The sequence below is a fragment of the Anopheles funestus genome, chromosome 2RL (assembly GCF_943734845.2).
Source record: "Anopheles funestus chromosome 2RL, idAnoFuneDA-416_04, whole genome shotgun sequence".
Taxonomy (NCBI): domain Eukaryota; kingdom Metazoa; phylum Arthropoda; class Insecta; order Diptera; family Culicidae; genus Anopheles; species Anopheles funestus.
This window is the reverse complement of record NC_064598.1, coordinates 38,374,575-38,399,414: the sequence shown is the minus strand read 5'-3', so window position 1 is coordinate 38,399,414 and position 24,840 is coordinate 38,374,575. Positions and strand designations below refer to the sequence as shown.

The 24,840-nt window shown below is 42.7% G+C and overlaps 2 protein-coding genes across 3 annotated transcripts; one reads left to right on the top strand and one right to left on the bottom strand.

Moving 5' to 3' along the window:
• Positions 1 to 137: 137 nt before the first annotated feature.
• Positions 138 to 4,852, bottom strand: LOC125761899 (uncharacterized protein K02A2.6-like). Its single transcript, XM_049423467.1, has one exon. It carries the CDS (start codon positions 4,506 to 4,508, stop codon positions 612 to 614), a length of 3,897 nt encoding a protein of 1,298 aa, XP_049279424.1. The 5' UTR covers positions 4,509 to 4,852; the 3' UTR covers positions 138 to 611.
• Positions 4,853 to 17,450: 12,598 nt separating this feature from the next.
• On the top strand, positions 17,451 to 19,715 carry LOC125761913 (hatching enzyme 1.2-like). Of its 2 annotated transcripts, XM_049423503.1 has the most exons (3): positions 17,451 to 18,171; positions 18,244 to 18,845; positions 18,910 to 19,715. In XM_049423503.1, the coding sequence occupies exons 1-3, from the start codon at positions 17,847 to 17,849 to the stop codon at positions 19,045 to 19,047; spliced, it is 1,065 nt and encodes a 354-aa protein (XP_049279460.1). In that variant the 5' UTR covers positions 17,451 to 17,846; the 3' UTR covers positions 19,048 to 19,715. The 2 variants fall into 2 exon arrangements, with proteins under 2 accessions (XP_049279460.1, XP_049279459.1); XM_049423502.1 differs by having other exon boundaries at positions 17,459 to 18,171; positions 18,244 to 19,711.
• The last annotated feature ends 5,125 nt before the right edge of the window (positions 19,716 to 24,840 follow it).

Genomic DNA, 24,840 nt, shown 5'->3' with positions numbered 1-24,840 from the left:
ATTCAGATCATTCCTCAAAAATTCATAGTTTTAAGGACTCATGAATATTTGAGGACGTATGAATCTATGAAGATTCATGAATCTTTTGAGACTCGACTCGTGATTTGAATAGCTCTTCACAAAAGATTCATATGAATTGTTGTATTCTGTAATTCTAAACTGATTTCATTTATTTCTGAGATTTACAAAAAAATGGGAAAATGGTACGCGTGCTCTTCTAACGTGTTCTTCTAAACGCTCTCCAAACTCTACTACCACCGGGTTGCACCGCTGTGCTCCGCATGACAGCAATGTGCATGCAACTGTCAAACATAACAGTCCTCCCCACTTAAAAGAAGACTACGGTGAAAATCGTTGTGGCGGACGACGTGTTCTCTCTGAACGGCGCGGTGGCGGTGGTAGGTCCTGGCAGAAACGACTAGGACTGCCTGTCGGTGTTGCGAACGGAGTATCCGATGGGGTAGTCATCTGAGCTGGCGGCGTTGATGAAATGGATGGTTCCGGAGTTGTGATGGGCTCGAAATAATGCCGACGACGCGTCCTTTGGGTTGAGCCAGACGATGTATTACCGGCTTTGTCGATGGTCGATCTCATCTGGTCCACGTGGCGTTTCACGAGGACTGTAGATCTCCTAATCGCGAGATCACAGTACCCAGCAACCATTTGTCCTTCCTTGGGTTGCCTGATAGGAAGAAGACTCGTTGTCCTGCAAAGAAAGTTCTAAAAGCAGATTTTGATTCTGCCCGCTGCTTTTCGGTGAACTTCGTATGAATGTCTTGAGGACGAATCAGATCGAGCCGTGATCGAATATTGCGACCTAAGAAGAGTTTAGCCGGTGGTTCTCCCGTTTCCGAGTGGGGAACTTTTCTATACTGCTGTAGAAATTCGTTGAGATTTGAACTCAGTGTCGTGCTAGTGGTGTTCATGGCCTTGAGTGCTTTCTTTACCGTTTGCACGTAGCGTTCGGCTTGGCCGTTGGTGGCGGGATGATACGGTGCTGACGTTTTGTGCCACTTCACTCCACTACGCTGTAGAAAGGTTTTAAACTCTTCCGATACGAACTGTGGACCGTTGTCCGTTACCACTGTAACAGGTGCTCCATATGATGCGAACAGGTCATCCAATATGGCGATGGTTGCAGCTGTCGTCGTCGAGTGAGTAACTCTGACCTCAGTCCATTTGCTATGCGCATCTACCACTACGAGTAACATTGCTCCTGCTACCGGTCCAGCGTAATCGACGTGTACTCGATCCCAAGGATTACTGGGATACTCCCAATGATGTTGGTTGTACTTGGGAGGGGATGATGCCGTTTGTGCGCATTCGCCACATGCTTTGGCCAGCTTTTCGATGTCCGTGTCGATGCCTGGCCAGTAGACATACGATCGAGCCAAAGCTTTCATTTTTACCATACCGATGTGAGCCGAATGGAGATCCTTCAGAATTGACGGGCGGAAGATGCACGGAATAACGAAGCGAAGCTCGAAGAGCAAGCAATTGGCTACCAAATTGTACTTCGATTCCGGCGCTTTGTAACCGGCATTGCTAAGGTCTCGTCCCATTTCCAGATCCTTCAAGATTTTGCCTAAGTGATCATCCTTCCGTGTTTCACGGGCGATTTGTTCCGCTCTGATAGGAAGTTGTTGAATTTGATGAAGTACAAAACCTTCGAATTCGTCTTCTCCGTCATTTCCTCCTCCGAACAACGCCAATTTGTTTACATCTGAACGTTTCTCGCTGCTCGGTATGCGTGAACAATAATCAGCGTTCTTATTATCGTTCGTGGATCGGTACACCACTTCGAAGTTGAAATGTGCAAGATAGTCGGCGTAATTTGCCATGCGACTTATACAAAGTGTCGGCAGTGACTTTTCGGGATGGAGAATTTGTGTCAATGGTTTGTGATCCGTCACCAGCGTGAACTTTCTTGCGTATAAGTAGTTGAAAAACTTCTTTACGGCCCAAACGATCGCAAGAGCTTCTTTGTCAATCACTGGATAGCGTTGCTCCGTTGCCGACATAGTACAGCTAGCGTACGCGATCGGTCTTTCTAAACCATTGTTCATTTTGTGCGAAAGTACTGCTCCGAGTCCTGTCTTGCTTGCATCCGTTGCCAATATGAGAGGTAGAGCAGGGTCGTATTGAGTGAGAACTTGTGGTGAAATTAGAGCGTTTTTAATGTCACGATAGGCTTCATCTGCTTCGGTCGACCATTTGATCCGATCCGTGGCCAGTAAATTACGAAGAACATTTGCTCTAGTTGATAAGTTCGGTATATATTGCGAGTAATATGTTGCTTTCCCTAAGAACAACTGTAATTCCTCGCGGGTACACGGTCTAGGTGCATCTCTTATCGCTTCGATGTGTTTGGTTCCTTTGTGAAGGCCTTCTTGATCGATCCGATGACCCAAGCATTCCAGTGATGTGGTGGCAAACACACACTTCGAACGATTCAATTTTAATCCGTGTTCCCTGATTCTGCTAAGGATGCTCGTTAATGCTAACAGCAGCTCTTGATAATCTTTAGCGAAGACGATAATGTCATCATAGAAGCTCACGACATTTGGCAGACCTAGAAGAATTTCTTCCATCCGACGTTGCCAAATTGTTGGTATGTTGGCGGCGCCGTATACAGCTCGTGTTGGTCGAATAAGACCATGGGTGGTCGTATTTAAAGTAAGTACTTCACGGAATTGCATATCGATAGGTAAATGAGTATATGCATCTGTCACGTCCAGATGACAGAACAGAGTGGCACCCTTCATTCGGTTGAAGATACTTTCGATGCGTGGAATAGGATGCTCGTCTATTATCATCATCGGGTTTACTGTCGGTTTGTAGTTCCCTCTTATCCTCAGCTTACCATTTTTCTTAACTACCACGTGTGTCGGGGATGCCCATTCCGAATAATCGACCTTCTCATAAAACCCTGACTTGATTTTACTATCGATTTCTGCTGCGTACCTATCTCGTAACGCGAGAGGAACGTCGCGTGCCTTCGCGAACACTGGAGTGGCATTCTCTCTCAGGTGTACTTTTGCTGGGGGACCTATCAACTTACCGGGGAATTCACTGAAGACATTGGCAAAGCTGTCCAACAGCGTAGAGAGTTGTGTTTCTCGATCTGGAGACAATGGACTGTTATCTACCGTGTGGACTGGCGTACGGGCAGAGAATAGCCGATTTAAGTCGATCTCCTCGGCGAAGTGAGAAATCCAGTCGCGTCCCAGAAGTGAATCATGTGCTCCAGATACCACATATAATTGTTCCTGATGAGTTACTGATCCGATGGTGACATGAACCTTAATGCGACCGATGCAGGTGACACGATGTCCGGTGTAACTGGAAAATTGCTTGTCGCTTGGCTGCAACACGAAGTGCGGTTTGATTGCTCTCAATGTGGACTCCGATACGATTCCACAAGGTGCGCCAGTATCTAGCTCCATTTTCAGTGTCTTACCGTCAATTTTAACATCTATCATCTTCTTATCACCCGATGGAAGATTGTTAATCCGATTCAGCCATTGTACGTGATCTAGAGACATTGGGGACTTTTGATCGCTTTCCGGAACATTCCGTTTCGACTTACCCGATTTGCACACTTTAGCAATGTGGCCTTTCTTGCTACACAGGTTACATTTCGCGTTGCGGAAGCGGCACTCGCTTCTGAGGTGACCACCTCCACAGCCGTTACAATCAACAGGTTGGTTGCTGTCTATCTTACCATACGCTCTGTTCTTTGGGGCGTTGTCGTTAGTTTTGTTTGTGATGTTCCGGCGGGTCTGCGATCTTTTCACCATAGGTCTTTCGTAACCCAGCTTGTTAGTTGTCTCAGGAGCGGATGTATTAATGTCTCGAGCGATTTTATGGGTGGCTTCCAACGCAAGAGCTACGTCAAGAGCGTCTTGGAAGGTGGACGGATTTTTCGCGATGATCTCGTCACAGATATCACGATCTGTCAACCCATGGAGCATTTGTTCGATCAGCATGCGGTCCAGAAATTCTCCGTATTCGCAATACGCCGAACCTTGTTTCAGTTTCAATACATATTGCGCAATCGACTCGCCTCGTTGTTGCACAATAGTCCGGAATTTGACACTCTGCACGAACTTGTTTTTCTTTTCGTCCCAGTGTGCCTGCAAGATCTTGCGCAGTTCCGTGTATGTAGCTTCCTGCGGTTGTTTTGGAGCAATCAAAAATTTCAAGGAAGAGTTCAGCTCAGCACCCATATGCACACGTGCGAAATCAGCGTACTGAGGCTCCGGGATCTTACTGAGTTGAAGCGCCCATTCGAATCGATTGAAGTAGTCCTCAACTGTTGCTCCTTCACTGGAACGGTACTCCGGCATGCTGAATGTCGGTGGTTTCGGGTGTGGAGCTACGCCATCTGCACTGGAACTGCGTAGGCCAGCACTTACTTGCTCGATCGCAGGTCCAATCGACGCCTTCAGTGCCTGGACTAGCATTCCGGATAGCGCCTCCATCAGCTCCTTGTTTTCAGTATCCATAGTGGACCGTTTTCTCTGGGTACAGCGTTAGAGCGTACTTTCCGGCGTACGAAAGGTTGTGTGTGCGCGTGGTGACGCTAACCTCACTTTTCTGTTTGGGATGTGCGTGTGATGTATCGTGTGTTTCCTTCGGCACCGATGTATCTCCTGCAATCCCACTTCTGACACCAATGTTGTATTCTGTAATTCTAAACTGATTTCATTTATTTCTGAGATTTACAAAAATGGGAAAATGGTACGCGTGCTCTTCTAACGTGTTCTTCTAAACGCTCTCCAAACTCTACTACCACCGGGTTGCACCGCTGTGCTCCGCATGACAGCAATGTGCATGCAACTGTCAAACATAACATGAATGACTTTAAAAAACTTATAAAAAATAATTTAAAAAATCTAAAAACTAAAAAAAAAAACTAAAGCTGAGTTCTTACGCGTGGTTTCCAGCACATTTCATTCACACGCAGAATCGACTACTATCGGCAACAGTATTCCACGGATTGACCTAAAGCTGCCTCGAATGAACCTTCCGACGTTTGACGGAGATATACTGAAGTGGGCATCATTTCATGATCTTTTCGACAGTGCGATTCATCGAAATGGATCGTTACAAGATAGCCAGAAGCTATACTTTCTCAAGACGAATTTATCAGGTGAAGCTGCTGCATTGATATCACACCTTAAGATTGAAGATGGAAATTATGAGCCTGCTTTAGAGAAGCTGAAACAACGATATGACAAACCACTGGACGCTGCTGCTAAACACATCGATCGTTTCTTGAACCAGACACCAATGACCAAACCATCTGCAGACGGCTTACGGCTGTTACATGATGTATCAGATGAGGTGATACGCGCATTGGGTGCATTGCAACAAGACAGTCGAGATATTTGGCTGACACATATACTAGTGAACAAATTAGATTCGGAAACGAAACAACTGTGGTGCCAAAAGCGAGCTGAGTGCAAGGAGGATGAATTAACGCTAGCAAAATTTTTGAAATTCATCGACGATCAAAGTTCAGCTTTGTTAATGGCAAAGAAGGATTCTACGAAATCCCGACTAGAGAAAGAATCACCGAGATCTAAAGGAGTAGCTCTTGTTACTAACGTGAACAACAGTGTAGCCAGACGATGCGATATTTGTCAAGAAGCACACACCGTTTCTAATTGTGTTAAGTTTGGATCAATGAACGTAACAGAACGGATTAAGATGGTAAAATCGTTAGGACTGTGCTTCAATTGTTTACTCAAAGGACATCGTTTGTCCGACTGTAAATCGATATACAATTGCCGGTCATGTCGGAAAAGACACCATTCACTTTTGCACAAATCTGTTACTGATCCAATACTAACACCGACACAACAACGAACTCATATAGAAATGAAACCCCGTAACGAATCCAACTACACTAATGGAAATGTTCAAGAGAAAGCGACACTGCATGCTTCCAAATCAGCTGATACCGCTATGAATCAAGTGCTATTATCGACTGCAATAGTTAAGATATGCGACAAAAACGGTAACTCGTATCTATGCCGAGCGCTCTTAGATTCTGGATCACAGATGAATTTCATGACTACGCGTTTAGCTGATCTCATGAGTCAACAGAGAAAAAATATCGATTTTGTTGTAAGTGGTTTCAACGGAACGCAGGTTAAAATTAACCAGGCGATGAACGTGACAGTAGCATCATGCATTGGGAATTATGAGTTCGATGTCAGCGTACTGATCACGCCAAAGATTTCGACAGATTTACCACAAACCTCATTTGATGTCGCCAATAGGCACATTCCAGAGAATATCGAGTTAGCGGATCCGACGTTCAACATAAGAGGAAAGGTAGATTTATTGATTGGTTCGGAATGGTTTTGGCACCTGATAGAACCAAACCAGTTGAAGATGGGAGACAATCTTCCAATTCTAACCAAAACAACGCTGGGATGGACAGCAGGAGGAATTATCAGTACTGGTGTCCAAGTCATTGCACAGACATTCTGCCAAACAAATGAAGATACGCTAGCCGATGTGCTATCACAATTTTACAAGATAGAAGCATGCGATGCAGATGTTCCTCAAAGAGACGACGATGATACTATTGCTCATTTTTATAGTACTCATTGGCGAGACAACGATGGTAGATTTTCGGTACGTCTTCCATTCAAGCCCAATCGAGAAAGGTTAGGCGATTCGAAAGAGATGGCCACGAAGCGGCTAAGTGCATTAGAGAGACGCCTAGCTAACACCAACCTGAACTGCAAGATCTATATTCCACATTCATGCGCGAATACCTTCAATTAGGTCATATGAAAAAAATTACGCAGTCAGAAGAAGATAGTGGAAAGGAATCTTATTATATACTACATCATTGTGTCGTGAAACCATCAAGCACAACCACCAAACTAAGAGTAGTTTTTGACGGATCAGCTCCAACATCGAATGGTATAGCCCTCAACACTATTTTAAGAAAGGGTCCAACGGTACAACGTGAACTGTTTTCAATATTGTTAGACTCCAGGAGCTATAGACTGTCACTGCTGATATTCCAAAAATGTACCGCCAAATTCGAGTTGCATCATCAGACACACAATTTCAGAGGATTGTATGGCGTTTTTCATCAGAAGATCCAATCGACGTGTATGAGTTGCAAACGGTGACTTATGGTTTGACGTCTTCACCATTCCTTGCAACTGTGGCGTTAATGCAAACCGCGATGGATCATAAAGATGAATTTCCACAAGCAGCACATGTTCTTCAACATAATACTTACGTCGATGACATCATAGCGGGTGCAAATGATTTGAACGAAGCCTGTAAATTGCAAGCAGACATCCAGAAGATTTTAGAAAGGGCTTGCTTTGGTGCGCATAAGTGGTGTTCAAACAACAGTGAAGTGTTAAAAAACATTCCAGAAAAGGATCGAGGTTGCGAATTAGACGTGAGTGACAAGACCATTGCAGTAACAGTAAAAACGCTTGGCGTAATTTGGAATCCTATTCATGATTGGTATTCGTTTTCGGTGTGTCCAAGTGAAGGAGAAGCGAATACTCGGCGGAAGCTAGTGAGTGAGGTGGCCAAACTATACGATTTGCTCGGACTGGTCGGCCCAGTCATCACATGTGCAAAAATAATCTTGAGAGAGGTCAGTGAACTACAGGGGGGTTGGGACGGCACAGTGCCAGAAAGGATTAGTGAAAAATGGAAACTTTTCAAAGGTGAACTTGCGTGCCTCAATCAGTTACAAATATCCAGGTGGATTTTCACGTCAGACGCTAAAATGGTGGAGTTTCACGGATTTTCAGACGCGTCTGATGACGCATATGGTGCATGCATGTATAGTCGTTGCATTACTGAAACCGGGTGTGTAACAGTTAAGCTTATATGCAGCAAATCGCGTATCCTACCAAGCAAGTCGGGAAAGAAAAAAGCGATTACTACTCCGCGTGCAGAATTACTTGCAGCGCTTCTTTTAGCTAGACTCACTGATAAGGTAGTGAACACAATAGATTGTCAACTTAACCGTGTATGTTTATGGACTGATTCACAGATTGTAGAATGCTGGATACGCCGTTCACCCGAACAATTACAAATGTATGTAGCAAACCGAGTTCGTGAAATACAATCTTTAACCCGCGGATACGTATGGCGCTATATATCCACAAAGGAGAATCCAGCAGATATAATTTCTCGAGGTGAAATACCAAAACGTCTTTTGCAAAATAACTTGAGGTGGAGCGGGCCAGACTTCTTAAAGGACAGTAGTGAAGAAGGAATGCCTGTTGTGTCATATGAAGAAGTGGACATTCCAGAATTAAAGATTGGAACAACGTTAGCTGCGACGAGAGGTGTGAAATTAGATTTTTCTTCAATTAGTGACTTTAATAAGTTGGTGCGAGTAATGAGCTACGTAGCGCGTTTTGCAAAATTCATTATATCTAGAAGGGCTGTGATTGCGAAAGGACAACTATCAGTGAAAGACTTAGATGATGGTTTGAAATTGATAATACGTTGCATTCAACAAGAATCATTTAGTGACATTTTCAAGGCCGTAGATGAAGTTTCATCAAACCATAAACTAGCCAGTTTAAAACCATTTGTTGATTCTGTTGATGGCATAATAAGAGTCGGTGGCAGAATTAAAAGAGCGTGTATTCCGTATGATAGTCGTCATCAAATGTTGCTACCAGCACATCATCATCTGTGGTCGAAATGCTTGTGAGACATTTACATAACACCAATTTGCATCTCGGACAAAGAGGACTTTTAACAGTGATTAGACAGCGTTACTGGCCACTGAGAGTGAAATCAACAATTCGTAAGGTGATAGCTAAGTGTGTTACGTGTTTCAGAGCGAATCCAGTCAGTACTGCACAATTGATGGGTGATTTGCCATCATATCGGGTACAACCTGCACCAACCTTTCATCACATTGGAATTGATTGTGCTGGACCATTTGGGGTGAAATCATACACATCTGGAAGGAAACCGTTGATCACAAAGGCTTATGTATGCTTGTTTGTGTGCATGAGTACTCGTGCAATCCATATCGAACTTGTGTCTGATCTATCTACAGATGCTTTCTTAGCGGCGCTCCGTCGATTCATCAGCCGAAGAGGATTACCTGGTAGAATATTTTCAGATAACGCCACAAACTTTATCGGAGCCAGGAACGAGCTGGAAGACTTGGCGAATATGTTTTCCAATGAAGCTAACGCACAGACGATCATCAATGAATGTAACAGCCATGGCATCCAGTGGTCATTCATTCCTCCGAGAAGTCCCCATTTCGGTGGAATCTGGGAGGCAGGTGTTAAGCAAGTGAAGCATCACTTGATTCGAGTTGTCGGTGGACATCAACTGTCTTACGAAGAGCTGTATACCACTCTGACCCAGATTGAAGCAGTACTTAATTCGAGACCTTTAGTACCTTGTTCAGATGATCCTAATGATTTGTCAGCTATCACTCCAGCGCATTTTTTAATTGGGAGAGAAATACGATCGTTATCAGAACCTTCGTTCTTAAATTTGAAAGTATCCACATTATCTAGATGGCAGTTAGTACAAACTATGTTACAGCAATTTTGGAAACAGTGGTCGTCAGAATATCTACCAGAACTTCAAAATAGATCGAAATGGAACGATGAGATTCAAATCAACGAAGGAGCATTAGTCTTGGTTAGAGAACAGAACTGCCCACCATTCCAATGGCCTCTAGGTAGAATCGTGCAAATACATCCTGGACAAGATAGAGTTACCAGAGTAGTTACCGTGAGAACAAATCGAGGAGAGTATAAACGAGCTATTTCAGGAATTTGTTTATTACCTATTTCGTAAAAATTGAAATTATTATTTCAACGCGGGGAATATGTTGAGTGAACGCTCTCAATCCATAGTTATAAACGCTAACACTTCCTAGAGCGTGTGACGGTTAAGAGCCAACGGGCTCAAGGGTTAATGAGAATAAAGAGAGTACAGTGTTACATGAAAAGATTCGAAGAACACGCGGTTTCAATCCTTCCTTAGAAACTTACATTTTTTGAGAAACCAGTGTTCTACACTACAGCCATATTCAAGGGTACAACCACTCCTGTAGGGCTTTCGACTACTAGAGTCATATGCCTCTCTTTCCTTCTTCTTCCTCATTATATGTGTATATCCATCTCCTGCATGAAACCCACTATGTGTTTTATGATGGTTCCCTCCCTGTTCTTCCATTCTTCTCTCAATGCATCTTCCGAAATCCTTCCATATTTCTGCCTCTGGTCCTTAAATCTTTCACAGTGGAATATTAGGTGTTTCCCCGTTTCCGGCACTCCACACTTTTCGCAAATTCCTTTCTCCACTATCCGCATTTTATGCAACCAATAATTTGACAACTCATGTCCAGCTAACACTCTATTCATAATTTTGGTCTCTTTCGCTGTTATACTTATGCCTACATGCCATGCTTCTTTTTGAAAGTCCTCTTGATATTGAGCAAATTTTCCTCCTCTCGTCTCCACTTCCGCCTTGTACCATTCTTTTGTTTCCGCGATCATTTTGTCTTTTGGCATTTGTTTTACATCCACCATTCGTCATTTGTTCTTCAGTACTATTTTCGAATTAACCCCTTCTTTAGCCAATTTGTCTGCCTTCTCATTTCCATATACATTTATGTGTCCCGGCATCCATCTTATCTCCGCATTCAGCTTTTGGTATCCCTTAATTATGTTTTGTAGGCTCTTTTCAATATTATTGTTTTGCTGTTCTATTTTTAAAATGTTACAGGCTGCTTAACTATCTGTGTATATAATGGGATTTAAGATTTCGTTTTTCTGTCCTATTTCTAGCGCTTTTTCAATTGCTGTTAATTCCACTGATGTAATTCCGGTATTGTTTTTAAGTTTGTAACTATAAGCCAATTGACCTGTTTTTTGTTTGTCAGATTTTATATAAATTCCAATGCCACAACCGTTTTCCGTTTTACTACCATCTGTATATATAATAGGGTTTGCTTTTGACTTCTCTTCTATTTCTTTTCTGTATAATTGTTGCAACAGGACTTTGCCAGCAATTGTTGTTTTTGACAAATTTTCTGGTGAATCGCTTTTGATCCTAATTGTATTCTTTTGGTTCCTAAGTCCTAACTTTTTTTTGGGAAATTTAGCAAAATTTATAAATCGATGTATTTTAATGCGAATTGGTTGAAATAAGTTTCTTTTCACTCAAATAATGCTTTAAATAAAAAAAAATAACAAAAAAATAAAAAAAATTAAAAAAGTCTAAAAACTTGAAAATTTCCTAAGGCTATAGCCTTAGCTTTTTTTGACTAATTTCATATGAAAGATTCATTGAGCACAACGCTGCTATGTTCTATTCGATGTCATTTTTAAAAATGTTTAATTTTTCTTATTATTCCAATAATTCCAACGTAGTATACGTCAAGCTTCACCCGTGTAGTAGCACCTTAACAAACGAGATGATTTATACGTTCCAACTACTACATGTTCCAAGAATTAATTTCTCATAAAACCAACCAACTTCCGTTACTAAACTCTCCTTCGAAACATACAAGATAAACTCTCGTTTCGTAGGAAAAGCAACATAAAATCAGTTGATATCTCAACTGCCCGCTACTACCGTCGCACCACTCCTTAAGCTCAGGAAGGAAGCAAAAAGATCGGTAAATACCAAACAATATAAAAGAAAATCAGGTATTAATAAAACAACAACACAGTACAAACATGGCCACTCGTACCGACACTGGTAACACTCCGCAAGGATTAAATCCGTACCGATTTGTTTTCTCCAACTGTTTACTTAATGCTGCCGGAGCTGCTTTGACCTAAATATTGCGTTATGATCCTTCTCGAAGCAATTCGATATTGTCGAAATAAATTTGCCCACCTCCGAGGGCAGGAACAGCAACGTTCACCCGCATGTTGTTTACACTGTTCTGGCACCTGGTGACGGAGTAATGCCCCTTTACTGTGTAATAGCTCCCTAATGGACCGATGCATGTAACCCGAATCCTTGTTCGACGTGCAACAAACCACACACTACCTTAAAAACAAGGAAACATAACCCCCTACAACTCTAGAAGGAGGTTAGAGGGTGAGTTGTTGGAAAAACTGGAACACAAATTCGCTATCATCTTGAGGGGCTGGGTGGTTTGGTTTTGTTTTTTTCCCACTTTACCAAAAACCATTCCTTTATTACATGAAGGATATTGTTACTGGGAAGGATGTCGTAGCTGATCTACCTTCTTACTTTTAAAGGTCTACCACCACAACTGGAAGCACCAATCAGCAAAATGCTCCAAGAACTCGGCTGATCAAACACACAGTTGTGTTCAACCGGGGGGGATCGAAAGGAAAAAATCAATTTCCTTTCCCATACCGTAGATCCCTGTTGCTGTCGGTTAAGCATTAGGTCGTTTTTCTCTGTGTATTGTATGACCCCCAAGTGTGTGTGTGTACGCATTTTACCTTCGATGACGATATTTACGATGTACACTTTTTTTCTCTCTCTCCTCGTTTTGTTACTCGCCTGCTCTCAGTTCCGATTTCCGGTTACCGGTGAAGGTACCCTTCTGGACGACTGATTGCCGCTGGCAGGTAACCGGTACCGTAGCCATCCACCAAACAGCTAGGCACTGTTGGTACTGCTCGCATTTCCAATTTGTTCGAATGCCGGACAACGCAAACATCAAAGGTAAACACATCGGCCAGTTTCGGTCAGATTAAACCGTTTCCTCACCCCCTTACTCGGCAGCAGCGGATGTGGATAAACTGGGCGCTTTGGTTTTTGGCCGTAAGGTAGTATGGAGGTGTGGACGGTTCCGGTTATGGTAGGAAACGAGCGAAAAGAATAAACAAATTCCTGCTACGGAAGCTCAGTGCTACGTGCGATCCTAAAAGCGATGTGCTGCGTGGTCCTTTTTCTACACGCGCAAACTGCCACAAGGTAGGCAGAGGGTTTAGTTGAGAGCTTTGCAATTTTAGCAAAAAGCAGGTCAGTGATTAGCAAGGGAACAATTTGGTTTATTGAACTGTAAAAAATTGTCCTGAAATCTGTGAGCATTGGATCACTGTTGTGCGGGAATTCTAAAATGTTTAGATGGAAAGTAAAATAAAAAAAAAAACAATTAGTTTGTTAGTTGAATGTCGCTGTTGGAAAGTCTTAGAGTGAACTTTCTTTTTATTGTGTAACTAATTAATTACGTAAATTAGTTTCTGGATCTCTAATTACCTTATTTTGTCCGATGGAGTGCTCATTAGCCACTGGAGGAAATTAAAAGTCCAAACAATTTACTAAAAAACTTGAATGCATAAGAGCTTTTTAGCAGAAGAAGACGTAACGCACGCAATGGTTAAACATAATAAAATAATTCCCAAAAATCCCTTACCCTTTCGCCGATCAGCAGTTTTGAAAATCAGATCAGCTCCCGGTCAATCGTGTTGAAATTTCTTTCGCAATGAGAACCTTCCCTATAGTAGGTATCAACCATTTTCCAACCATTTTACTTAAGGCTTTCGAAGACTACCGTAATACAATACAACACAAATTTACCCATTTCCATTTTTCAAACAATAGAAAAAAACTTGCCTCTTTAACGTGTGACTAGTCATCCAAAACCAGATAACTTCCCGCTCACACAAAATCCAACGAACTGAAAAATCAATCAAAAAATGACCATTGGCAAGGAAATGGGTTTTCTGTCTTTTGAAAAACAGTTTCCACTAGAATACAAACTTTAGGGGGGGGGAGGGAGAAAATTGAAAACAGAGATTGAATTCACACAGAAATAAAACGAATCTGAAATGAAAATTAACAATATGAGATGCAGAGCCATACACAGAAGAGTAACTAAGTTGAGAGCTTCTTCGCGTATATGGCCGTTAGGGCTAACAAAGACGTGGACGGTATTGTATCAATTAAAACACATGCACACATGGTTTATTGAATGTACTTTCTACCTAGTAGGCAGTACCCATACGTTTGATCGCTCGGAAAAAAACGGTAAGTACTAACTCCATGGTACATTCATTCAACCGTAGCTGATCGGTTCTTCCGAGTACAGCAATGTACACATCCGTGTACCAGCTTTCGTTACAGAATTGTAGAAGCGAAGCATTTACAGAGCTACACGATCCGGACAATTCAGTCGACGAAACTTTCCCGACAGTAAACCATCCTTTCCCTCCAATGAGAAGCGAGGCAATACTGAAAGCTTTCATAATTGACTTGTTTTTAGTTCGATTGATTCGATTTGTCGGTTCACAAGTTTGGAGCTAACGGTTCGGATTTGCTACACGTTTTGTTACCTTTCGGCCGGTGAACGCAAATTGAAAACTTTATCTGTACGGTTAAGCAACGGTGGTGAATCGTTTTACACATCCCTTATTCGCCGGAAGTGGTAAAAGGCATAGAGAGAAAAAAAATACATAAACAACCGTCCATGTTGCACTGGGCGTATGAAGCACACTGTCACCTTCATCATCACCAGCACTAAATTGAGCACTGGAAAGACGAACGTACCGAACCGTAATACATCCGTACGCTAACAGACAGCAGAATATCCGGCGATTTTTTTTTACAAATTTTGCGCACTTTTTCTCGGAATTTCCGAGCCCTTTCGTGATGCATCCTAACAGCCATGGAGACGCCTGGTCTTTGACGGGCATGAAAGTATCTCTTCAATCATCGCATCGTCCTCACACGAGTTTCTCACCTACGGAATCGGAGCTTTTCGGGATGAAGCAACAGCAGGAAATAAAAAACCACCAACGCGAAACAAATAGAATGAACTACAGTACACACAGGCGAGGTAGTAAAGGGGGGAAAAGGCACCACCACCACCACCGAGTTCCATAGAGCGATTTCGGAAAGCCAGCAAATGTTTGGATTTATTTTGACTACAGCTTTTCGTCCAAGCTAGGTGGTCGAACCGTCCGCCATCGGCGACTCGCTATGCCAACGAAATGGACGGCTGAAACGTGATGATGATTCCATATCGCCGATGCAACGATGCAACTTCCATAAGCGGTTCTCACGTTGTTTGCACTGCACTTCGGAAACGCATTAGAAAATCTCGCTTACCATTGTTGGTTTGACTGTTGAAGGGATTTGTGAAGAAGGGGTTTATTTTTCAACCACATTGCAAGATGTGGTACTACGTCCAGGGTGTTGTTATTTTAGAAGGTTTTTTTTTCATTTTAAAAGACTTAAAATTGTACTAGTTATTTTGCAGCTTTGAAAGCTTTGTCTGTTAGATGGACTTATTGTACATGCATTTCTCTTTAAAAGGTTCAAATGAATCGAATTCAATCATGATTAAGTTCCGCTCGTTCTAGTTGCAATACATACATTCAATACATTTGTCGTACGCAACTTTAGCATCTTAACAGCTCGGACGTTGGCTTGAATGGGGCTCACTAGTGAATATATCCTTATCATAAAATATAATCATGCTTCCAAACATGTTCACGTCAGCTTGGTAAATGTCAACCGCAAGTATTCTTGCCTTGAATCAACCCCTTCCAAGCGTTCTGTACGAGCATCATCGCCAGCAGCATCAGGGAATCGCGTGAGTTCGTCACGTCGGTGAAGTTTCTCTATCGATGCTTTCCAATCCATCGCTAGGACATGTTCCCAAAAACCCCCCTCATTCAGGTGCTTTTCTACTGCAAAACACAAGACACTAAAGACAAAACCGAATCGATTGGTGTAAGGCAAAGTGACAGATATCAAAATATTGGCCGGTACGATAGGGCCCCCAGCTTTATCAAGTACGACGTGAGTTGACATCCAGACAAACATCCAGTAAACACTCTCCCACACACGACAGCTCTCCTTTGGGTTGGTCCCTTCTAAACAGGGTTCAACGCATCGATGTGAAAGCCACGAGTATGCGGACACAAGTCGATAGAAGCGTCACCTCGGGCATACACATCGAATACCGCACGATCGTCATAATAGACAATCTGGAAAATTCTCTCTGATTTGATTATACATATTTCATCTGCAGTCATTCATCCATTCACGAAACGTGTGGGGCACTCGTGCCAGTGTACACACTCGCACATAAACAAGATACACCTTCCCAACATAGAGTAAACCACACTACGAACAATTGTTCAAGTAACGATGGCATGTGTTATGACTTCTAAATCTGTCCCTGAAATCGTTACCACCTCCCTTTTCCACTCACATTCTACCACCAGCTACTGTCAATCTGAGCAATGACATTTGACACAATGATTCCGCTTCCCACAAAGAAAGGCTTTTCGAACGCATGCAATGCAGTGCGATTCGTACTGGACATTCGAACACACTGTGTGCATTTCCCAGATGGCACGTAACCTTGGACGTGACGAAGACCGGCATGCTTTTGCTACCTCTTTGAACCACGACAAACCGACTCGTACTGTGTGGTTTTTGGTGAACGGAAGTGAATAAGAACTCTTCATCGACAATCAACCAAACATATCATTGGTCTGAGCTTTCATCCTTATATGGATCTGTTATGTGTCAAATTGAAAGTTCCTCTTCAAAACATTCTTTTGTCTCGTACTCAAGTACTAATCAGATCAATTGTGTTACAATTGTGATCTTCTTAAACAAAGCTTGCAATATCAAACATATAATAAAACGATATTTTTAAAAATCTATTTGAATATTGTTATTTTTTCTTTCATTAACTCGTGACAAAACTTCTAAAGCTTTATTAGTATCAGTTGACTCCCAGCTGAAACAATTGGATTTTTTTTGGTGGATGTTGCGTATACGGTGATTGAGATCTTTTGTTCGTGTGGTAGTGTTGAAAAACAACCTGGCACGTACTAATTAATAACCTCGAAAGCTTTTCGCCTACTCAACAACTATTGAGCATTTTTATCAATTTTCATCGCTTTATTCGTACTTACCATTCATGCAAATGCATAATGAAATTTTCTTGATGTGTGCGTATTTGTGTTTTGCAACTGATTTCAGATATATTAGAACTCTTGCATTGAGTTTAACAAGTGAATGAAAAGCTCAATCTACCCTTGAACTCTAATAAATGTACCCTTAAATCTAAACTACCCTAAAACTGAAAACTCTCTTTTTGGTACTGATGGAATCTGTATCGAATTATTTTATGTGCAGCGCATGTTATTCATGGGCTTGACTACCTTACAAACAAGTAGTATATCTTAACGCCCTTACAGGTAAAAACAGACCCTTACAGTCTAAACTTCTTACGTGTACGTCACTGTCATAATGTGCAAACCATTTTTCCCCTTTAATGAATGACGCGAGTTAATCCGGTCCATTTACTAATCATTTCCTTTAATTCTAAGCTGTCGTCAGTTGTTCAGTTTCAGGGACGTGAGCAACTAAATGACCTACTAACTTCCTTCAAGGTCGTTTATGGCCGTTCCTTCATTTGCTGACCTTTCTTGTTGTTATTTATACGCGCGTAAGTAACCATATAACACTTTCCGAGCAATGAACTTCTTAACACAATCTTCTCATTTTAGCTTCTGTTTGGCACTGGCAAATGCAAACAACAATATTTTTTCATCTAAAAAAAACACCACATATTTACAAAAACATTGCTTCTAGGCAAATATTCTTTTCAAACAACGAGTAGTGTGCAAAATAACCCTATTTTATTGGACAATGATTGGAATTGAATTAATTGATGGTATTGGTTGTTTTCTCGACAAATGTAACTCAATAGCTATGTTTCCTCTTTTTTTATACAACACTTTCGAAGAATGCCGTTACAATCGTTCGAATTGTGCGTGCGAACAGTATAATAATGGCGTACGATCGATGGAAACTCGTTACAGTCCATTGGAAGCCATCGATCAGCTATGGCTTGCGGAAAAGGAAGTTTGCTAGCCATCGGTACACTGCTGCTTGTGTGCAGTCTGCTAGAATGGGCCGAAGGACGCTGTGCTCGGGGACCCAGTCTAGAAGTAGGCCAAAAATTGCGTGCATCTCGGGCACCAGTGGCAGCCAAACCTGGCGGTAAGGTTCATAAACCGCCCCGACCCTTCGAGGCGGGACTGGGCGTGTATAAGGAGGGAGACATCATGGAGAGGGCCCCAACACAACGGAACGGCGTCGCACTGAGTGCCTTCCCGAATGCTCGCTGGCCAAATGCAGTGGTACCGTACGTGATTACGGGCACGTTCAGTAAGTAAACGAGTTGTTTTGAAAGGTAAGACTGCAAGGGATGCTGATCGTTACTTGAACCTTCTCCTCCAGCTGCTGCTCAGCGATCGATCATTGAATCGGGTATGGCCCAAATCGCTGGCGCCACGTGCGTCCGATTCGTGCCACGCTCGTCCGAGGCACTCTATGTGACGATTGGTAACGGAGAGACTGGATGCTGGTCGTACGTGGGTCGCAGTACCCGCAATACCGAGAACCAGGTTAACCTCCAGAGCCCGGAGTGTGTGGACATCGGTACGGTAGTGCACGAGTTGATGCACTCAATAGGGTTTTATCACGAGTTTACCCGCCCTGACCGTGATGAGTACGTGTCGATCGATCGTACCGCACTAGCAGCAGAATACCAGACGGCTAGCTTCTATCAAGACAACTACGCCAAGATGGCCGCCACCGATGTGGTTCTGTATGGTAGAGCATACGATTACGGTAGTGTTATGCACTACTCGAAGTATGCGGCTGCAGCAAGCCGCACGAAGCCGGTTATGAACAACCTCAAACCCTGGACCGGTGACTTTGGCAATGATAATGGACTTTCGCCCGCTGACATTATCGATATCAATTACATGTATTGCAACAGTACCTCTACTACCACCACGGCCGCGACTACTACTACCACTACAACTACTATCCGGCCGGTAACTACTACGACGACCACGACTACTAGACCTGTAACTACTACTACCACTACTACTTCTCTAGCTGCCACCACTACCACCACTACTCGGGCCGCGACATCCACTACCAGGGCTCCAACAACCACCACTACTGTACGGACACTTCCAACCGTTATACCGGATCGCACGGGAATATTCACGACGCTCATTCAGTTGCCACTGACCCGGTTCCTTGAGTTACTCCGTTCGCTTCCATTATTTAACCTGTTCACGCTGGGATAAACGTCCAGCTGGGATAAATGTCAGTTCCTTCCCCCTTAACAATCCAAATGCCATGCATCATCGCAAACAAATAAAGTCGCCGGACTGTATCTGAATGCTAACGAAAATTGTCTGCAGATAGATGCATGTTTTACATCGAATATTTTCAGTTGTGTCAATAAGTGAATTAATAGTGACGTCATTATGTCACTGTTTCGGTTACAATGGTAGTGATTGTTTTCCCTAGCTTCCCATCTCAACCGATGGACCAGTTTGTGATGCGTATGGATATTTGGAACAAAACAAGTGCACTCTAGCGCCTATTTTAACGGAAATTGAAGGTCAAGTTTGCAAGTCTACCTGGTTTGGGTTATCGCAATACAAAGATAAACTATTTCATGCCATACATCTAATGCTGTGTAAATTCTCTTATCATTTCCTAAGTTTTGATTTGTCGATAATCTCTTGAATCGATTAAAACGGTAAATGGTCTAATTGCCTATGAATAGAAAACTAGAAGCTTGATGATGGGTATATCGGAGTGGAATATGATTAGAATGAATGAAAACACCAGATACACCAGATATGCCACATTCTAATTGTAGCTTATACTGGGCAATTAGTGTCTCCGGTTTCAAGTAGTCCCATGTAGATCAGCGATCGATTGACACACCTTTTTGGGATCGAATCTCACCGAGTGATTAAACTGAAATAGTTCTTTGATTAGTTATTAGAATGAATAGTCCATTACCTCTGTTGGAGATGTCGCATGGACCTGCGCATCTGATTCTCGACTTCTTCTCAGTTGGACAAGGGTTCAGTTCTCAGTATATCCGTTCCTCAGTGTTGTTGAAGCACTGTACGTCTGATTAGGATGTAAATGTAATTAAAAAAAAAAACATTTTACCGATGAGATCGAGGTGGCGGAAGCTATAGACCCAATTATGACGTAATTGTTACAGATGGGATTTGGGATAATTTTTTAGCATTAAATTCTATTGTGAAAAGAGGAGATAAGATAAACATCTCTCTATTGATTCGTTACTTAATACTTGAACAATTCCTAACACACAATGTAATACAAAATAATACTTTTCAACATGAAAAGATGCGACATGAAAAGACAAGAAGCACATGTCTGGTTCCTTAATCTAAACAAAATAAAATAAAATTTGCAAACCCAAGTGCAACACATCAGACCTAAAATAAACTTTATGTTAAAAAAAAAAACAAACACAAAAAACGCACAAACTCTTTTCACATTTTGAGCTAGGGTAATCCCTGACACATGTGTTTACATCGTTTGATAACGTTGTGCTACGAACAAGTGCATTCGTTCGAGTAAACATTTGCATACATAAGCATATGCAAAAGAAGTTCAAAAGTCAATCCGAATCGGGTCAAACGTGCACAGACGAATGCACTTGGCAGTAAGTTTGCTCTGGAGATTATGTTGAAAAATCAAACCGAAAGTGATTGCATTTAAGGCGTGGGGGAGTAAGAGGACATAGTATGATGGCAAAGGATTTCATGCTTAATAAGAAAACTTTACCATAAAACTCTGCTGCACGTCAACACATCCTGGAAACACTTTCCCTGATTTAGAATATTGCACAATAATTAACGAGCGTTTTGTTACAAAGCGAGGTCCCGCGTTTAATGGTGGAACCGTCTCTTGTTATTCGAATACTAGGAACTAGGAAAGCCCCAAAATCAAGCCGTCTGTGTCAAAACCACATATTAGCATCCATGGTTTTACGGTGAGCAAGGTTTTCTTCACCCCAACCCTGCTAGTGAATGGTGCGGATGCAACTTGCCACTGTGACACACGGCGTGGCGTGTGCAAGTTTTGAGACGTTTCCTCGCTCAACTACACTTCACTTGGGTCTGTGTGCCTTTCATGTTCTTGTCGAAAATCCCCAGATACCCAGCACGTTAAGAAGCGAAAGGGCTGCCAACCAACCGCTACTACTCCCTCAACCAAAATGGCGAGGTATAGATACTCGTGGAACTGTGAAAGGTTTGTAGAGACTGTGCGTCCTTACTAATCCCTGTTTACAGTGGTAATAACAAACGCAAACACTCCACTAACACGCATCAAACCACATGCCCAAACATTCACCAACACACGCCAGTAACCGCGACTCCAAGCTGTTTCCTTTAGCACACATACACACAGCCAATGCGTCAGCAAAGTATAGCAAATCCCGGACATGCAGTAATACCTTCAAGGATTCAGTAGCATCGGGTTGTTGTTGTTGTTGTTGTCTGGCTGGGAAGAGAAATGAGCGACTTGTGAGCATAGCAGAGGGCTGTAGATTGTTTGCACAGTTATTGAAATAGATGCTGTTTGAAATTGAATATACATATTCCGAGCCGAGGAATCTTCAAAGGCATGCACGTCTGCTGGCCTGCCCCGCCCCCCGTTACTGTTTGCAAAGGTCACACGAGGTTTCGAGATTTGGGTGTGTGACACCCCTGCCTCCCAACGTTTTTCTCCCTTTGCTCCTTCCGGGACACCCTTTCAGGGTTCCGGAGCCAACATTGTGTTTGCCGATCTGCCTCGGTGCACGATTATATTATATTCCTTTGAGCAGGGAAAAATGTACTATACCTTTCCCTGCCGATGACAGGATATCAAAAGCGAATAGAATTAGTATGTCCTGTGCGATGTCATTATGAATGGAATGAACATGAAGCATATATATTTTTTTGCTATTTTGCTTTTAGAGACAGAGAGTTCGATTTTGATACAATCTCCGGTATAAGGTATCACTGTTACAAACTGTTTAAATATGCAACAGTTTCTGAATAGCCGTAGCTATAATTAGCGGATTATGGCAGAGCTTTACTAATGATTCTGAGAACTCACACACCACAATTGTAATCAAACGTCCATGGCAATCATCACCATTTTGTCCTTCTTCGATTACCATCCGGTGACGTGTGGTGTATGGTGGCTAACAGAACGCCACACACTACCAACCACTCTGGCTGTCAGGTCCATTTCCGGTCAAACCACAAACACTACGATGTACCTAGTACCGTTTGTCGTTCTTCTTCAATCGTCAAATTCAATTTCCACATGAATCACAAATCCACACTGGAAATCCCCACTGTGCACATTGCTGCCATCTACAGGGCAGGAACCACCTGGCCACCTGTCAGTTGCCCCGGTCCGATACGATTGGTCCGATACTTCAAGCCATCATCTCGTACAAACCGTGATCCCCTGTGGGAAGGGGAAAAAACGATGAATTGCCAGAGCCTCTGCCTGTCACTCATTCCCTTGCTCACTTGTCAATCATATCGTTTGGCGCCACAGTTTACAGGTTTCGCCACTGTACCTTGCGGTGGCATATTTCTAGCTCAAGCAACATTATGCTGATGCTGATTGAAATTTTTCGAGCAAATGTAATCTTCACCAACTTGGACATTCCTCTGACTTCACGCCTTCAATCTGCTGGCAGCTACATTGATAGACCCGCACACACAAAGCAGTTGCAAAAGTTGATCAACCGCACGATGTTTTATTTAATCTGATGCTGGCAAAAGTTGAAATTAGTTTTCTTTCAACCATTTTTATACCCCATTTATCTCGCAAGCAAAACGTTCCTGGGCCGCCAAATTTCTTGGAATTGCTATTTGCGAAAGCGAAAACTTCTTAACACACATTATGTATACCCCATCCACCAGCATTGCCATCCTATCCAACTTTTGGTGATCCTTTTCTTCGCTTTCACACACGCCGCATACTGTTACAATTAACATCGAAGGTTGAACCGCTGTTAAGCTACAGGGAAATCTTCAGCGTATAGTACCGGTCCGCACCTTATCGTAACAGTTGATAAAACGCAAGAAAGCCTGAAAAATGCCGGAAATTCAATCCGGGATTATCGGTCGGTTCTTGGGTGATGTGTGGCAACGCCAGTGTCGCCTATCAGTAGTTTAATTAACGAACCCCTTTTAACCCCACGCTATTAGCACAGTTCGAATGGGGTTTCAACCGCACTGATGCGAACAACTTTGAAGGACGGTGGACCGGGAAGGATAAATTCAATTTGACCCTTCTCAAATCATCACCTGCATCACACTGTGCGGAAGCTTTGGAAAATCGGTTTCTCACGGCTTCTTGCCGGGCGGGGAGCGGGTGCCAGGGACAACCAATGTGTGGTATGATGAAATTTAAGCACTTCCGGTGTCATATGGTGAGTTCCCGCATTCAGTAACTGACGTTTAATTGGATTTAATATGTTAATCGTTGGGAAACTCCTTTACGAACGAGCGGAAGATGCGTTCAATATGATCGTCCATTTATGTGGAGTTGAGGAAAACTGTACTTAGGCCATCTGAGGATATGATAATGCGAGGGAAAAACTGAAGTTGTTTTGCCTGTGGACATTAGAAAAAATTCTGGAATTAAAAACCATTCCGTGTTTTTTATCTTCATAGCAATTCTGGTTAGTGTACGATACTGCCTAACTTTTGTTTTTTGACCGCCATCAGAGAGGTCATTTGAAACATTCCGAACAACATGGCCAGATGATACGACAGGGGTTTGTTTTTCTTATCTTCACAGCTCAACCCAATTGGACATCTCCGTCCCGTGGGAGGGAGAAAGCATCACAGTAACAACAAGTGTTAGTGGCCGCCATAGCAATGGCAACACAATCTTTCTCATGTCCATGCAAGCGAGCGAAGAAAATATCCTCGGGGACCTTTTGGAACTCTAGTTGCTTCCCAGCTACCGGGTGAAGAGTCACCACTTAGCTACTAAAACCATTGGTCATTACACTGTGCCATCCGCTCGGGGAGTCATGATTCAATCCACTTCCGGTTCACTCGCGCAAATTGAAAATAAAAATCACCTCCTTCCAACAACCTTTCTTTCCTGACGTGCTACAGCCAGCCAGCCATTCAGGACATTAAGCACACAAACAGAAGTGGACAAACGTATACCACCAGCAATCGAGATGAAATGTTCCGACACTTTCACTGGACAAAGCGGGCGATTCCGTGAGATGTACTTTCTGATGGCTTTGTGTTGGCAATTCTTTTCCCATCCAGGTCGTGTCATTTCCGGCTTGTCTTTGAGAAAAGGAAACCCCCCAGATTTCCAACGGAAAAAGGTGGATGGGAGTTAATGTTACAGTACAAGAAGATGGTTTTTGGAGCCATTTTTTTTGCGCATCAACCGAACATACGCGGCTGCTTAACGAGCGAGGCAATTGTGCTTGTGAATTGCGTTCATGTTTCTTCAAGACGTGCTAGTAATGCTAGGAAGGACGAGTAATTGCATCTTTTAGCCAAACGGGAAATAATTGTCCATTCTGGGAGCGAGAACTTATTCCCTCACCCGAACTGTTAAGTGTGGCAAACAGTTCTAGAGGGAAGTTGAGGATCAAACGAAGACAAAAAAACGCACACATCACTAAACCCCAAACGATAAAAGAGAATTCTTAAGCACATGTTCTCTGCCCCCATCTCGAACTCGAGAGTTTTTTTTTGTATGTCCCACTACCTGACATTTTCACCAAACTTTATCCCCTCGGTTCAAAGTGAGCGACAAAAAAAAGATCCATTTAATAGATTCTGATTGTCATCATGGCGGAACGACACTGATGAACCGGATGCAATGGCCATCATCTCTATGGGATGGGGTACAGTTGCATTTTGCACGGGGAAACACACACACACACATTCTCACCATGCCCTTACATTTCGTGGCAGCATCAAAGCAAAAAAGGGGTGTGAA